General features: G+C 35.4%; 1 protein-coding gene across 1 annotated transcript in view; it reads right to left on the reverse strand.

The window, feature by feature from the left end:
• The window catches only part of CPD (carboxypeptidase D), a 94259-nt gene that overhangs the window by 14240 nt on the left and 65903 nt on the right, over nucleotides 1–14116 (reverse strand). Inside the window, exons 9-13 of the mRNA XM_058283797.1 lie at nucleotides 6236–6338; nucleotides 5631–5773; nucleotides 3670–3839; nucleotides 2245–2568; nucleotides 411–606 (exon numbers count right to left, since the gene is read on the reverse strand). Coding sequence (XP_058139780.1) covers nucleotides 411–606; nucleotides 2245–2568; nucleotides 3670–3839; nucleotides 5631–5773; nucleotides 6236–6338 — 936 coding nt within the window. The remainder of the gene's footprint in view (nucleotides 1–410; nucleotides 607–2244; nucleotides 2569–3669; nucleotides 3840–5630; nucleotides 5774–6235; nucleotides 6339–14116) is intronic.

A 14116-nucleotide genomic window follows, 5' to 3' on the forward strand; every position in this document is an offset into this window, starting at 1 on the left:
TAATTTTTTATTTATTACGTGAGAAAAAAAATCTGTATGTCTTTCACTACTAGTATTCTAATTTTAGGTTAACTAGGGATGAAAGTCCTTAAAGTTAGAATGCACAGAACTATGAGCAGAGGTTGGAAGGGTAACTTGGTTATTATAAAAAAGAATAGAGGACTGAATGCAAAATTTTAGCATTTTTTCCTCTATGCATCTTAACATATACAAAAAATATAATGAAAGGCACTAATAACAATGATTATATACAAGGATGGTCCATATTTAAAGGGTAAAGTTTATAATGCGCTGTATTTGCCTCGGTGTAAAATTTAACAAGAAAGTAGAGTTTTTTAAAAGGTGCCTTGTTATCAATGTATCACTGAGCTTTTTACATTTAAAGTATGTTAAAACAGCTGTTCTCTTACTTGGGTAACAGTTGGATTCTTTTTGTAATTCAAGCAGAGAAATTCTGCCAGAGCCAAAAGTAGTTCGGTTCCAACTGGAGCATTTCCATGAATTCCAGCAACGAAACGAATCTTTGGTTCTTCAGGCTCAGATACATTGGGCTTATTGGAGATTTCAAGGGACCAAATGTGACGATATTCAGCACTCTGTCCCAAACTTACAAAAACGAGAAGCAAAAAGTCAGCATTATGCTGATGTTGACTTATGGAATTTAAAAAAAAGAAATGAAAATAAAACATGAGAAGTTAGAAAGTTTTTAAAGAACGAATCATTGTGTCAGATAACCTTAAAAAATTAGTTTTCCTTGACCAAAGAAAGTAGAAGATACTATCATATTTAGAGAAGATTATGATTTAGTTCAGCATTCCTTCAAATTCATTCTCATACCATCTTCACAGTATTTGCCTTATCTTCTGTAATCTATACTACTAATGTATTTTTTTAATATTAACTCAAATTTTTATTACGGAAGCATTAAAAATATACAAATAAAGAAAACCTCACTTTTTAAATCTAAATTTATATAAATGAGACACTTCATACTTTACTATAATTCAGTATCACAGCAAAAATAATGCAATGAAAACAAAACAGTGGTCAAATACTGTCTGCCAGGAGTGCTAAGGTTAAGGCCCGCTTTCTTTGATTATAGAAGAATTAAATAAAGTGTAAGGGTAGAAATGTTCATTAGAACATGCCATAGAGAACAATAAACTCAGGGTAAAATGTAAAGCAAAGGCCTGTGACAAACAATAGAAACTGGGGTGGGTGGGGGGGGGAGGGAAGAGAAATAAATAAAAATAAAAAAAAATAAAATAAAAAAAATAAAAAAAAATAAAAAAAAAAAACAATAGAAACTGAGAACAGATGTAGTGCCCAGTGGTTGAGCTCCCGCCACCCACATGGGAGGTCCTGGGTTTGGTTCCTGGTGCCTCCTGAAAAAAAACAAAAAAGCAAAAAACAAGCAAAACAAACAAACAAAAAACCAACTTAGGGAAGACAATGTGGCTCAGCAGTTGAGCGCCAGCTTTCCACATACAAGATCCCAGGTTCAATCTCTGGCCCCCAGTACCTAAAATAAAAAACAAAACAAAACAAAACAAAACAAAACAATAGCCATCACTAAATCATGGAAATAATTTTGGAGTAACTGTCCTAAAGAGGACTTATAATGAAATAGTGAAAGTGAGGCAGAAAAGCCCAGAAAGTAAAGGTGGGCTTGCCCAGCCATTGATTTTACATGAACCAGTAGAGTATTTTCCCTGGGATCCTCAATCACAGATGTCCCTAATGCTGTGAAGAACAGAGACTGTGAAAGAGACCTCAGTACAGGAAATGATGGCAACCAGGCTTCATTTTCTACTATGAAAAAAGAAGGTAACACATGATCACTGATAGGTTTACTCACACTTCCTTCCAGATTCCTCCCTCACCCCCAGCAAAACAAAACAAACATATACAACTTTAACTAGAATACAAATCTGCAGCTCAGAAGTGTAAAGGGTTTTGAAATCAGTCAAAGTAATCACTAAGAAGAGTAACTTTACATTCTTGGAGGCACAGGCTATACATTGCTAATCTAGAAAGTATTTCTTCTCCGATGTTCATCATAAAAGGTCCCAAGATTGTTAGAAAGATCCCCAAGCAAATATTTGTTGCAAAATAAGTAAACTCCAACTCTCTATGAATTCAGCCCTCATATATTGCTAAATAAATTATGAGAAAACATTCAACATGGCTAAAGCTGAATGTACTCTCTTTAAAAAACAAAGGCAGAAAGAAGATGGCACTTACTTGGTAAGATTTGTAATATGTGGATAGTTCATTACAAGTCCTCTCAGAAACTCTGATAAGTCTTTGTATGAATGGTACCGATAAAGAGCCAGATTTGAGGAGGAGCGCACCATGAGGGCTTCCAAGCCATTCTCAGCTGAAAGGTCTTTAATTAAAGTTTCGAATTCTTTAGTAGTTGGATCACTGATGTCATCAGTGTTGATACTCTCTCCCTTTCGTAACTTTGATTCACTGTTTGAATCTGTTGAAGATCGAACAAGTGTGAAGTTGACCTGAATGGCACCTTCACTCTTTATAGTCACATTCTTGGTACTTGGATTATACCTATAATAAAGGAGACAAATCAGAGCCACACTTCTTTAGCTGGAGTGCCCAAGCCTCGGGAAAATAAGAGTTATGTGTAGGTGATGTGAATCCTCAGGATAAACATTATGCATCTTCTTAAAGATTTTAATCATTAATAAAAGAACAGATACATGGGAGACTGTAAAACATTAACGAGTTTCTGTGATTAAATACATGACTTCAAAACAAATTTTGTGCTTGCAGTGGACAATCTCTTGTCTCCTGGATGGAATCTGAGTTCACTTGTTAGCCATTAGGGTTTGCTAGTGAAAAAGTTTTAAAAAATACTACCTTAGGACATTCTCTAGCAAACCTATCCTTCTTGTCACATTTCTCAGATACTCTGCTGCTTTAGTTTATTCAATACTATGCCAAAATTGAAGAAAAACAGAAAGGGACCTCATTACTCATTAGAGTGAGGTTCTAACCCATCCATTTATGGACCACTAAAAAAAAGTAATAGTAGCTATATAAATATTTTTAAGTACTTACCCTTACTTCAATGGGTATTTAAAATAACTCTTTAGACGCAAGATGGCTAATAGGGGGAAGGAAAAAATAGCCTTTGGTAAATTCTATATTTATCAAAACATAAAAAGACGATAAAAATATGAGACTAAAAATGATAAGTTATAGACTAAACAGTCAGGTGGTTCCAATTCTAAGCTATTTACAAAGGAAGAGAAAATAGAAAAAAAGTAGTAAGTTCATTCTCTCTTTTTTAATAAATATTTCTTTGTGGAAAGAAAACTGGTAAAAAAGTTGAATGCAGGCCTACTATGAGAAGTAAATTTCACAGAAGCAATAAGGCAATTACACAACAATAAAAAATGAGTGTGAAAAAGGGTACAAATGTAAAGGTGGTGGTATTAAATAATATAGAAGTGTGTAGCAGAACAGGAGTATTTTTTATTACACTAATAGACACTTCGCAGAATTGTTACCAATAGTGAAGGTACTCATTCACTATGGCTTTTATACTGGACAAGGTTTCTAAGGCTTTCTGATAATAATCTTCCAGAATGGAGTAATGATTGTCTTATCCCCAAGCACTCAATTTCAAAGCATCCAGTCACTCACCCTCGAGCAGATGCTGTGATCTTATAAGTTCCTGGAACCAAGAGACGCCAGTAATCTCCATTTTTGTAAGTAGTCACTGGGTGATTAATTTCAGCAACACTAATAGTGGCATTTAATATACCTCTGCCATCTGTAGCATCTAGGACAAATCCTCTGACCCCCTGATGAATCTGGATAAAGTATAAGGAAATTCATATTTCAATGATAAAGATCATACCTACTTCTTATGGGAATCTACATGCCAAAATAATAGATTGTTAATAATATAAGCATATGAAGCAAAATTGGAATTTAGGAGTTCAGAATAAAGCTAATAAATGTCTATTAAACAAAATATTTTAGTTCCTGTACAACTTAATTTTTCATGAGCTAGATTGTCTTTATCATGAGGAATATAAATAACACAGTTTAAATGTAAACATATTCTGACAAATTTAGAATATAGGACATTTTACAACAAAACTGGTCTGATGTCTTGAAAAAGGAAATGTCCTTTTTAAAAAAAAAGGATGGATGGACTGTTCTAGATTTAGAAAGAGCAAAGAGATGTAATAATCAAATGCAATGCACAAAACTTGACTAGATCTTTGTTCTAAATTGCAGCTAAAAAAGACATTTTGGGGACAAATGGGGGAAATTTGAATATGGACTAGTATTAGGCAATATTAAGGAATGCTGTTTATTTTCTAAGGTGAGATAATGGTATTTGGTTATATAGGAGAAACTATTTTTAAGAGATGCATGCTGAAATATTTAGAGGTAAAATATCAAAACATCTGCAATTTATTTTCAAATAGTTAAATATTAATGTATGTATATAATTTATGTATGAATGAAGTAAATTCAGCATAATGTTAATTGTTAAATCTAGGTGTAAGAATAAGAGTGTTTATTGTAATAGTCCTATAACTTTTCTGTATGTTAAAATTTTTTTCAGAATAAAATGTTTAAAAAATTAGTATGTAAACTCACAGCCTTTATGCCACACCACTGAGCAAAAAGAATAAAAGAGAAAGTCCTGGCATGAAGTTTTACTCAGATTATCCTAATTAACTTTTGGTATATTTCTTATAGTGTTTAGCTATGGGCCATCATGCATAGCTAAACAAAAGGAAATAAATTTTCGTGTGATATTATGTAATCTAAGTTTCTTTTAAAAAAATAAAAATAGGGAAACAGACTTTGGCCCAGTGGTTAGGGCGTCTGTCTACCACATGGAAGGTCCGCGGTTCAAACCCCGGGCCTCCTTGACCCGTGTGGAGCTGGCCCATGCACAGTGCTGATGCGCGCAAGGAGTGCCGTGCCACGCAGGGGTGTCCCCCGCGTAGGGGAGCCCCACGCGCAAGGAGTGCACCCCGTAAGGAGAGCCGCCCAGCGCGAAGGAAGGAGCAGCCTGTCGAGGAATGGCGCCACCCACACTTCCTGTGCCGCTGACGACAACAGAAGTGGACAAAGAAACAAGATGCAGCAAAAAGACACAGTAAACAGACAACCGGGGGAGGGGAGGGGAATTAAATAAATAAAAATAAATCTTTAAAAAATAAAAAAATAAAAAAAGTATATTAAAAAAAAAAGGAAATGAATAATTTCATGGTAAATCACTTGCAAAAAAGAGAAAGAATAAAAACATTTACCCCACAGCTAATCTTTCTATCATTTGCCAAATGCTTGGGAGTATATACAATATGTTAGCCTTTAATAATAACAGGATAAAGAATGACCACTAACCATTAAGAGCAAAATATTACTACCTTGTTAGTTATTTTCTTCAACTCTTCCCCCCACACACAAATAAATTCATTTCCATCCATGCATTTTTTAGATAAATGCACTAAAACACGAATGGGTCAAATTGGGACTCGAAAGGGTATATTCTAAAATCACTGCATGAAAACTACACGGACATGCAAATATCTTCTTGCTCCTGAGAGAAATTTAATACTTCATTCCTGGATAGTCACCTGTTTCATAAACTGGATTAGAGATCTTCGATTCTGCTCCCAAAATTTTGGCAGTTCTTTCTCAAATGGATATTTCACACAACCTAGTTCAATAGTCACTTCCAAGCAATTTGTATGTAAGTAGTTCCAGTCCTGCATACCACCTAAAGTTTAAAAAATTAAAATCAGCCACTCTAAAGAAGTTCTAAACAGCTGAGATCTCAAAAGGTAAGCAGCATTCCTATTTTTAAAAATTCATAAATTATCAACATTTGGTTGAAAAACAAAAATGTGCTAATGTAAGGGCTTTTTGATGGTTGCAGTACAAGCAAAATGCCTATACTTTCACATTCAAGAAAAATTCAACCATCGCTTACATTCTTCCTATTACCACATCCAAGGTTCCATGTAACAGCCAAAAGTAAAATATAACACTTTCACTACTTATACTCAAAATGCATCAAAATTAAAAATACTTCAAAAGGTTATTCTGAATATTTTTAGCTATTTAAATGATTTATTTAAAAGAATGATTATTTCTCAAAATTAAAAGATCAGTGACAACAGCACTATTTAAGGGGAAAAATTCCATCAAATTTATGGCATTGATATAAAATAATCTTTACCTGGGACATTGTACCAACTAGCTCCATTTGTTATTCCATGAGGAAAATATTCATTAGGGTATATATTCTTGCAAGGTCTACCTTGAAACATCTGGGAATTTTCCTGGAAAACAAATTTTTTTACAGTGAACAACCTCTAGCAGTACAGATTTTAATTGAAATTTCTTTTTTCCCCCCACAAAATAATACTGAAATTTGAGTCTGGAAAAATCCCTAGGACATTTTACTTAGTGACAGAAGCAAGATGTAGGCCAATGTAGATAGTATCCTACTTTTTGTGTAAATAAGAACCTATATTAGTATTTGTATCTGCATCAAAAAAAAAAAAACACACACACACAAAAAAAAACAACCACAAAACACTGGAAGAACACAGGAAAATAATAAAAGATGTGTTGGGGGTGAAAAAGGGGATGAAAAGCAGTGAGACTTTTCAGTGTATAGCTTTCTATGCCTTTTGACTGTGAATTTATTATCTATTTTAAAGTCAAAATTAAAAGTCTTTGTAAAAAAGCATATTGAAGACTTCATTTAATATGTACAATTACAAGTTAATATAAAACTCAGCCTAAACCCTTCCCCTGTAAAAAATAAATCTGCTCATATTCACATGCTCATTTCATACTGTTGGGAAACTCAAAGTCCAGAAAATAGACATATGGTATACAGCTAAGAGCTTACCCTGATTTCTAAGGGGACTGAGATGTCCTCAGACTATACAACAATTATCTCTAGCACAGGGTCAGGTATACAGTACATGTACAATTGCTTGGTTAATGAAGGATAAGGAAAAACTGCCTCCAGAGAAAGTACTTCTGACAAGAGCGGCAGAGAAAGTTTCTTGGAGGAAATTAAGCTTTGACAGGTGGTCAAATTTCATTTCTCTTTTTGAAAATGGGAAAAAAAATACAGAAAAGTTTTAAGGAAAAAACTCAAAATTTCCTGTTTTCCCACCACCCAGAATTAACCACTTAATTTAAAAATAAACAACCCCCTTCCATAAACTTATATGCATTTTTACTTTCTCAGAATAATAATGAGACAGTGAAGACATCTGAAGAAAAGGGTAATATGTGAATATGGCCAAGATAAAGGAACAAGATATGCTTCCAGATGACATAAAGGAGTTGAGACAACTAATCATAGATGTTCAAACAAATCTCCTTAATAAATTCAATATGATGACTAAAGAGATTACACATATTAAGAAGACACTGGAACTTACCAAATCCAATGGATGTGTCATGATGATGGGAACGAGTGTTGTTGGGGGGGGGGGAGAGGGGGGGTGGGGGGTGGGGTTGAATGGGACCTCACATATATATTTTTAATGTAATATTATTACAAAGTCAATAAAAAATAAAAAAATTAAAAAAAAAAAAAAAAAAAAAAGAAGACACTGGATGAGCACAAAGAAGAATTTGAAAGCACATACAGAAAAACAGCAGATCTTACGGGAATGAAGGGTACAATAAATTAAATTAAAACTACACTGGAGTCATATAACAGCAGATTTGAGGAATCAGAAGAAAGGGCTGATGAGTTTGAAGACATGGCCTGTGAAAGCAAACATATGAAAGAACAGATGAAGAATGGAAAAAAATTGAACAAGGTCTCAAGGAACTAACAACAGCAAGAGTCATGCAAACATACATGTCAAGGGTGTCCCAGAAGGAGAATAGAAGGGAAAAGGGGCAGAAGGAATATTTGAAAAACTAATGGTAGAAAATTTCCCAAACCTGTTAAAGGACATAGATATCCATGCCCAAGAAGCACAATGTACTCCCACCTGAGTAAATCTGACAGACCAACTCGGAGATAGATACATATTAATCAGAATGTCAAATACCAAAGACAGAGAGAATTCTGAGAGCAGCAAGAGAAAAGCAATGCTTAAAATATAAAGGATACCCGGTAAGATTGAGTGCCAATTTCTCATCAGAATCCATGGAGGCAAGAAGACAGTGGTATGATATATTTAAGATACTGCAAGAGAAAAACTTCCAGCCAAGAATCTTATATCCAGCAAGATTGTCTTTCAAAAGTAAGGGCAAGTTTAGAATATTCACAGATAAACAGAAACTGAGAGTCTGAAACCAAGAAATGAGCTTTGCAGAAAATACTAAAGGGTGTGCTACAGTCTGAAAAGACAGGAGAGAGAGGATTGGAAGAGAGTCTAGAAATGAAGATTATATCAGTAAAAGTAACTAAAAGTGTCAAAAGAGCAGTGAAAATAAAATATGATAGATAAAACCCAAAGGTCAAAATGAGTGAAATAAGAACTGCCTTTAGAATAATAACATTGAATATTAATGAATTTAACTCTCCAATGAAAAGACACAAACTGGTAGAATGGATAAGAAAACATGAGCCACGTCTATGCTGTCTGCAAGAGACTCATCTTAGACCCAAGGATATCAATAGATTGAAGTGAAAGGCTGGAAAAAGATAATCCATGCATGCAGTAACAAAAACAAAACAAAACAAACAAAAAAAGTGTGGAAGTATGAGATGAAATAGACTTTAAAATACACTAGTAATGCACAATCTGAGAAGGAAGTCAGGGAAAAAAAAACTATTTTCAATAGCAACTAAAGAAGTCAAATATTTAGGAATAAACTTAACCAATGATGTAAAGCACTCATGTTCAGAAAACTACAATGCATTGTAGAGAGAAATAAAAAAAGACCTAAATAATTGGAAGGACATTTCATGCTCATTTTTGGAAGACTAAATATCATTAAGATGTCAATTCTACCCAAATTAATATACAGATTCAATGCAATCCCAATAAAAATTCCATCAGCATTTTAAAAATAAATGGAAAACACAATTATCAAGTTTGTTTGGAAGGGTAAGGGGTCCCGAATAACCAGAAACATCTTGAAAAGGAAGGGCAAAGTTGGAGGATTCTCACTTCTAGACTTTAAATCATAATATCTAGCCACAGTAGTAAAAACAGCATAGTACTGGCACATAGACCAATGGAACTGAATCGATGGTTCAGAAACAGACCCTTACATCTATGGTCAAGCGATTTTTTGATAAGCCTGTCAAACGCACCCAACTCGGGCAGAACAGTCCATTCAACAAATGGTACTGAGAGAACTGGATATCCATGGCCAAGGCAAAGAAAGAGGATCCTTATCTCACACCTTATAAAGGAATTAATTCAAAATGGATAAAAAATGTAAATATAAAGGCAAGAACCATAAAGCTTCTAGAGGAAAATGTAGGAAAACATCTTTAAGACCTGGTGGTAGGTGGTGGATTCTTAAGGGAGATAAGAGGAAGACTGAGATGGACTAATGGTGCCTAATATATGTAGAAGTTTTAATTACCTTTACTATAAAAGTGTGGAAATGTATAGAGTTGATGATAACACATTATAGTGGGTAACAACTGGTTTATAAATGGGAATGTGGCTGGGAAAGGGTAGTCTAGGGATGTAAATGTGAATTGAAAGACAGCTAGAGGATAATCTAGGGACTGAATAACACAGTAAACACAGAGGTGGATGAGAATTGTGGTTGATGGTACAGATGCAAGAATGTCCTTTGTGAGCTAGAGTGGATGTACATCACTATTACAGGGTGGTGGAAATGTGGAGAAACATGGAAAAAATACAACTGGAGTGACCTGTGGCCTGTGGTTAACAGCAATACTGTAATCGTCATGCATCTATGCCCAAGATGTACTATGCTGGCAATGGGGAGTATGGAAATAGTGTGCCAAAGTATGCTATGGACCATGGTTCATGGTAATAGTGTGATGACATTATCTCATAATCTGTAACAAATATTCCACCAGTGTGGTGTGTTGATGAGGGGTGTTGTGTGGGAATTCTGCACATGTGCATGATTGTTTTGTAAGTTTACAACTTCTGTGAAATGTATTTTAAAAAAACAATAATAATGTGGGTTGGGGGAAAAATATACCAAATGTAAGATATGGACTATAGTTAGTAGTAAGATTTTGGTGATATTCTTTCATAATTTGTAACAGATGTCTCAAAACAATGCAAGGTGTTGGTGGTGGGTTGATGTAGGGACCCCTGTATGATGTTATGCTTGTTTGCTTTGTAAGTTCACAACTTTTACTATACACTTATTGTGTATGTATGTTCATGTATAAATAACATAAAATAATAATAACCATGGGGTGGGTTGGGGGGAAAATACACTAAATGTAAGATATTTTGTTAACAGATACTTTGAGGATGCTTTTTCATCAGTAGTTAAAAATGTTTCACAACAATGCAAGGTATTGGTGGTGGGGTGAGGTGTGGAAGCCCTGTGTGATGTTTTATATGTTTGTTTGGTAAGTTTGCAACTATTACTATACAATTATTATTTATTTATATTTATATGTTTATGTGTGATATACTTCAATAAATTAAAATAGAGTTCCTATAGATCTTTGATCCTTCCTCATCTTGCATTTCTACTATTTTCTCTCTTACTCTTTTCACTTATGTCATTTTTATTCTCTTATTTTCCTGACTTCTTAAGTATTCCCTAATGTTAGTATCTTACATAACCATAGTTCAATGATAAAAACAAATAAATTAACACTGGTATATTACTACTAACTAAACTACAGAATTTTTGTCCATTTTTCCAATAATGCCTCCTTGAAAGTTTCTCTTTCCTTGATTTCTGTCATACAGTATGTATGGTAGGGAACTTTGCTTTTTTCCCCTCCATCTTTCACTGAATTGAATTCATTGAATTTCATATTATATTTATGTTATTATAGAAATATTGGAAAATATCGATGCAGAAAGGAGCAGAAAATAAACCTTGAGATAAGTTTAAACTTTTTGAAAAATAAAAAAATAAAAATAGGGAAATGGACTTGGCCCAGTGGTTAGGGCATCCGTCTACCACATGGGAGGTCCGCAGTTCAAACCCCGGGCCTCCTTGACCCGTGTGGAGCTGGCCCATGTGCAGTGCTGATGCGCGCAAGGAGTGCCGTGCCATGCAGCGGTGTCCCCCACGTAGGGGAGCCCCACACGCAAGGAGTGTGCCCGGAAGGAGAGCCGCTCAGCGCGAAAGAAAAGTGCAGCCTGCCCAGGAATGGTGCTGCCCACACTTCCCGTGCCACTGATGACAATGGAAGTGGACAAAGAAACAAGACGCAGCAAATAGACACAGAGAACAGACAACCGGGGGAGGGGGGGAATTAAATAAATAAATAAATCTTAAAGAAATAAAAATAAAATAAAAATAAACTTTTTTTGGGGGGGGGGCTATATCTGAACTGAGACTGGATACCCCATCCCTCAGTCTTTGTTAGATTCTCACAGTTTGCTTTAAAATTTTTTTTCTGGATTAAAAACAAAATGTATAAGTGGAGTGGTTGTGAGGATTAAATGAGATAATATTTGAAGGACAGCTTGGCTAGTTACAAAATCCTTCACTCACACTTTCACTCAGATTTTTAAAAACGTTGTTTCACTGTTTGTTTTTTAAAGATTTATTTTATTTATTTCTCTCCCCTTCCCCCCGTTGTCTGCTGTGTGTTCTTCTGCATCTGCTTGCATTATCCAGTGGCACTGGGAAACTGCGTCTCCTTTTTATTGCTTTGCCTTGCTGTGTCAGCTCTCCGTGTGTGGCGCCACTCCTGGGCAGGCTGTGCTTTTTTTGCGCAGGGCAGCTCTCCTTGTGGGGCACACTCTTTGCATGCGGGGCCCCCTACGCAGGGACACCCTGCCTGGCATAGCACTCCTTGCACGTGGCAACAGCACTGCGTGTGGGCCAGTTCACCACATGGGTCAGGAGACCCTGGGGCCCGAACCCTGGACCTCCTATATGGTAGGCGGATGTTCTATCAGTTCAGCCACATCTGCTTCCCTGTTTCACTGTTTTGAGGTTGCTTTGGAAAGTCTGAAAGATGATTTTTAAACAGTTGATTGTCTACCACTTTAAGTTATATGATATTTTTGCCATGAGGACATAAGGATTTTTTTTTTTTAATCTTCAAAATCTAATAGTTTTACCAAGATAAATTTTGAGAGTTGATCACACTGGATTAATTTTCTCAGATACCAGCAAGCCCTTCCAATGAGTAGATTCAGGTCTGTTTCTATTTCTGAAGAGTTTTCTGAGATTATAGTTTTAAATATTACTTCTGTTCCAATGTTTTGTTTTTCTACTTCTGATACTCCTTCTTTGTCTTCCATTTCTACTATTTTCTCTTACTCTTTTTACTTCTTACATGATTTTTATTCTTTTGGTTATTTTCCCAACTTCTTCAATATCTTTTATTAATTTTCATTTAGGTGTATCCTTGCTTGGACACTTTATAATTTATCTCATATATATGTATACACACATTTTATTGAGATATACTGCACATATTAATATCATAAAATTCACCCATGAAAATGTACAATTTCATTGGTTGTTAGTATATCACGGAATTGTGCAACTATCACCACAGTTAATTTTATGATATTTTGTCAACCCCCAAATAAACTCCATACCAATTAGCAGTCACTCTTCATTTTTCCCAACTTCTCACAACAAGCCCTAGGCAACCACCAATCTATTTTCTATGTCTCTGGATTTGAAGATATCTGAACATTTCATATAAATGGCATCATACAATTTGTGGTCTATTATAATCGGTTTCTCTTACTTAGGATGATGTTTTTAAGATTCATGCCAGCTGTAGCATATTTTACTACTTCATTCCTTTTTATGGCCAAATATAGTAATATTCCGTTGTATGACTATAACACATTTTATTTATCCATTCTTCAGTTGACGGACATTTGGGTTGTTTCCACTTTGGGGCTATTATGATTAATGCTTCTCTGAACAATGGTGTACACGTTTTTATGTGAACATATATTATTTATTTTGGATATATACCCAGGAATGAAAATGCCAGGTCATATTGTAACTCTATGTTTAGCATTTTGAGGAACTGCCAGACTGTGGCAGTGCCATTTTACATTTCCACCAGCTGTGTACGCATGTTCAATTTTCTATATATCTTCATCAACACTTATGATCTATCATTTTGATACTAGCCATTCTAGTGGGTATGAAGTAGTATCTCATTACTTTTAAAAAATTAATTAATCCCCCCCTCCCCTCCTCCTTCCCTGCTGTTTTTGCTGCCTGTGTTGTTTTCTCTTCTCATTTTCTCATTTCTAGGAGTCTCCAGGAGACCTCTGATGTGGAGAGAGGTTCCCTGTCAATTGTACCACCTCAGTTCCTGGTTTCTGCTGCACTTCAGCTTGACTATCCCCTTGTCTCTCTTTTGATGTGTTGCTATCTTGCTGCGTGACTCGCTTGCATGGGCTCTGGCAGACCACATGGGCACTCACATGGGCACTGGCTCACCATGCAGGTACTTGCATGGGCACTGGCTTACCATGAGGGCACACTTTTTCTTCTTTTTCACCAGGAGGCCCCAGGGATTGAACTCAGGTCCTCCCATATGGTAGGCAGAAGCTCTATCACTTGAGCCACATTTGCTTCCCTCATTGTGGTTTTGATTTGTATTTCCCTGATAGCTGATGATGCTGAACATCTGTTCATGTGCTTATTATTTGGATAAATATCTGTTCATATCCTTTACCCATTTTAAAATTTGATTGTCTTTTTATTATTAAGAGTTCTTTATATATTCTAGATACTAGACCTTTATCAGATATACAAATCACAAAAATTTTCTCCTATTCTGTGGGTTGTCTTTTCACTTTTTTTTTAAAGATTTATTTTTATTTATCTCCCCCATCCTGCTGCTTGCTTATTGTCTGCTCTCTGTCCATTCGCTGCATGTTCTTCTGCATCTGCTTGTCTCTCTTTGTTGTGTCATCTTGCTCTGCCAGCTCTCCATGGGTGCAGGCTGTCAGTTCTCTGAGGG

This window comes from Dasypus novemcinctus, chromosome 21, assembly GCF_030445035.2.
Source record: "Dasypus novemcinctus isolate mDasNov1 chromosome 21, mDasNov1.1.hap2, whole genome shotgun sequence".
Classification (NCBI taxonomy): Eukaryota; Metazoa; Chordata; class Mammalia; order Cingulata; family Dasypodidae; genus Dasypus; species Dasypus novemcinctus.